Here is a 3,202-nt window from a genome sequence, read left to right on the forward strand (position 1 = left end):
CACGTGCTCTCTCCCTTGCCCCGGCAGGACACACTTACACTGTTCTGTATGTCTTGAGGGTGCGAAGGCGTACTGTGCCGCGTGTTGGCCGTGCTGAGGTATCGGAGCCCCACACCCCACTTCCAGGCATCGCCGTGCTCAGGCTGACGGGCTCGTATATTAACGCGTTATAACGCTTAAAATAAAGCTCTCTGCCCCTAGAGGGCGTCCCCCGTTCGCGTGCAATGCTATGTTTAGCCGGGATGGCTGCGCTGCCTCCACACAGAGAGGGGAGACGAGCTGTCGGTGCGCACACGCTGGGAGCCGGGGGAAGGCAGGTCGGCTCAGTCTTGTTCTCCTGCGACCTCTACCGGCCCCCGGGCATCAGCAAAAAGACTTTCCCTTCTACTGCTGCAGGTGGAGGTGAGCGCAAAACGTAGCAGCATCCGGTGCGACGGGGTGAGGTGAACGCACAGACCCCTCTGTAAGTGGTGCGGGCTGAACACCGGCGAACACGCAAAGAGGGCGCGCGGAAGATAAAGCTCAGCACCTCCCCTCGGAATACTCAGTGCACTTCCAGGGTCCGCGCCAGAGGAAACCTATTTCTGCAAGTCTGAGAGAACTCCCCTGAGCGCGGACCTGTCACCGTTGTCCTATTTCCGAGGACACCGGTAGTGTCTGCAGCCTTTCGATGGCTTTAGCTTGTGTTTTAGAGCAAATGTTTGAAAAGCGAGGTGCTCTGCTGGTGTGTGAGCTGCTCGTTGGGATGCTCGTCTTCAATTCAGTTCCGAAGCCGCCCACGTTCCTACTGAAGAAGTGACGTGAAGACCTCTGTGCATCGGCTCTTGCAGGAGCAGTAGAAGGATACAGGCAGCAGGTGCTTCTCCTGCCATCCCAGCTCACCTTCATTTGGTTGGGAAAGGCTCTTTGGATTTTTTTAATCACTCAGAAGAATCCAGACCTCACTATGGAGTTCACCTGGATCACCCTCTTGAATATGGGATGCCTCGGTGACTTAAATGGTGTTACACTCCTGAACATCTGACTTCCCTATCTGCGGAGAATCAACCAGCTGAGAGGTATGGGGTTCTCTTGTTTTGAAGAAGTGAAAATGCAATAAATAGGGATTTTCTGCTGCCGCCCCCCATGGAAAACGTGTCCTTTTCCAATGTAAGCCATGTGTTGCCTGGCGCAGAACTAGCTGCAGATCTGAGCCTGCGGGCCCTGGCTGGCGTACTTCTCTCCCTGCTCATCCTCTCCACGCTGCTGGGCAACACGTTGGTCTGCTTGGCTGTCATCAAGTTCCGCCACCTGCGGTCAAAGGTCACTAACTTCTTCGTCATCTCATTGGCTGTGTCTGACCTCTTTGTGGCTCTTCTGGTCATGCCCTGGAAGGCTGTCACTGAAGTGGCTGGCTACTGGCTCTTTGGCAATTTCTGTGACATCTGGGTGGCTTTTGATATCATGTGCTCCACTGCTTCCATCCTCAACCTCTGCATTATCAGCCTGGACCGGTACTGGGCCATCGCCAGTCCCTTCCGTTATGAAAGGAAAATGACCCAGAGGGTGGCTTTCATCATGATTGGTGTGGCTTGGACCCTGTCCATCCTTATCTCCTTCATTCCAGTGCAACTTAACTGGCACAAGGCCCCGGAATCTGACACAGCCTTGAATGCCACCAACCAAACCATAAACTGTGACTCAAGCCTGAGCCGCACCTACGCCATCTCTTCCTCCCTCATCAGCTTCTACATTCCAGTGGTTATCATGATTGGCACCTACACCCGCATTTATCGTATCGCACAGACACAAATCCGCCGGATCTCCTCCCTGGAGCGTGCAGTGGAGCATGCCCAGAGCTGCCAACCAGACTGCCCACATGAGAATTCCCTCAAGACTTCCTTTAAGAAGGAAACCAAGGTGCTCAAAACTCTTTCCATCATCATGGGCGTTTTTGTCTTCTGCTGGCTACCCTTCTTTGTACTTAACTGTCTGGTGCCCTTTTGCGACATCAGCATGTCTCTGGAAGGGGAGGCCGAGCCACCATGTGTCAGTGAGACTACATTCAACATCTTTGTGTGGTTCGGCTGGGCCAACTCCTCACTTAACCCAGTCATATATGCCTTTAACGCTGACTTTCGAAAGGCCTTCTCCACCATTCTGGGCTGCAACCGCTTCTGTTCTAGCGCAGCGGTTGAGACAGTCAACTTTAGCAATGAACTGGTGTCCTATCACCATGACACCACCTTCCAGAAGGATGCACCTGCCACCATGGCAGGGCTCAGCCTCCCCAATGCCGTTCCCTCAGGGACGGAGGAGGATCTGCTAGATGGGCCCTGCTTTGACAAAGTGTCAGTCATCTCGCACTCCCAGGTCATTTCCAGGAGCCACAAGAACCTTCTGCTTCTGCCAGCAGGGGGAGTGCAGTTTGAGTGTGAGGCAGAGATTTCCCTAGAAACAATCACCCCTTTCACTGCCACAGGGGGTCTGTTGGACTGCGAAGGAGCTCACAACCATGCCCACTGTGTGGGATAACATGCTTCCTTCACCATATCAGTGCCACAGTGGTGTTACTAGACAGTGAGGCTGTTCCCGACCATACCAATTAACACCAATACCAATTAATGGTACATATCCATTGTAATATGTCTGCAGAGCCGTATCACCTTATGCAGTCACCAAGTCGCAACACAACATTTACATGCTTCCATTACAAGATTATTAAGCAACACATAACAAACACTATTAAAGACCTTTTCAACCCCACCAGTTCCAGTGATTTTGCTTTGAAGGATTCTGGACCAGGAGGCAAGAACTCAGGGGCGTAGCTTCAGGGGGCTGGGGGGGGGGGGGTGGTTAAGGGTGTTACACCCCCTCCCACTTGGGTAAATGTATTTTCTGGTAACTAGTTGGGTCCAGGTGCTTTGAGTCGGGTACAGTGAGGTGTCTGTCGGATTTCACCAGGAATTGTTCCATACACACAGATAAGATATGGGTTATCATAAATAGACTAGAGGTAAAGTAGAACTCTCAAGACTTCTAGAATGTATCCTGCAGTTCTTTTCTATGTTACGTGGGTTTATATTGCCAGACTTCAACAGAAAGTACACTTAATTATATATTAATAAAAAAAAGCCATCTCAAACAAAAGTCATTTTTTTTACCTATGCAAAAGCGGAAGAGGACCAGGGAAGTGTTTGAAACTGTTCAAATTCTGTAATTA

At 51.2% G+C, this 3,202-nt stretch overlaps 1 protein-coding gene across 1 annotated transcript; it reads left to right on the forward strand.

Annotated features, from left to right (window-relative positions):
• The first annotated feature begins 291 nt into the window (after positions 1-291).
• LOC146867446 (D(1C) dopamine receptor-like) lies at positions 292-2,745 on the forward strand. The gene has a single exon (XM_085614972.1). The coding sequence runs from the start codon at positions 1,126-1,128 to the stop codon at positions 2,512-2,514; it is 1,389 nt and encodes a 462-aa protein (XP_085471098.1). The 5' UTR covers positions 292-1,125; the 3' UTR covers positions 2,515-2,745.
• Positions 2,746-3,202: the final 457 nt, after the last annotated feature.

Source organism: Triturus cristatus, chromosome 1_2 (assembly GCF_964204655.1).
Source record: "Triturus cristatus chromosome 1_2, aTriCri1.1, whole genome shotgun sequence".
NCBI classification, from domain to species: Eukaryota; Metazoa; Chordata; class Amphibia; order Caudata; family Salamandridae; genus Triturus; species Triturus cristatus.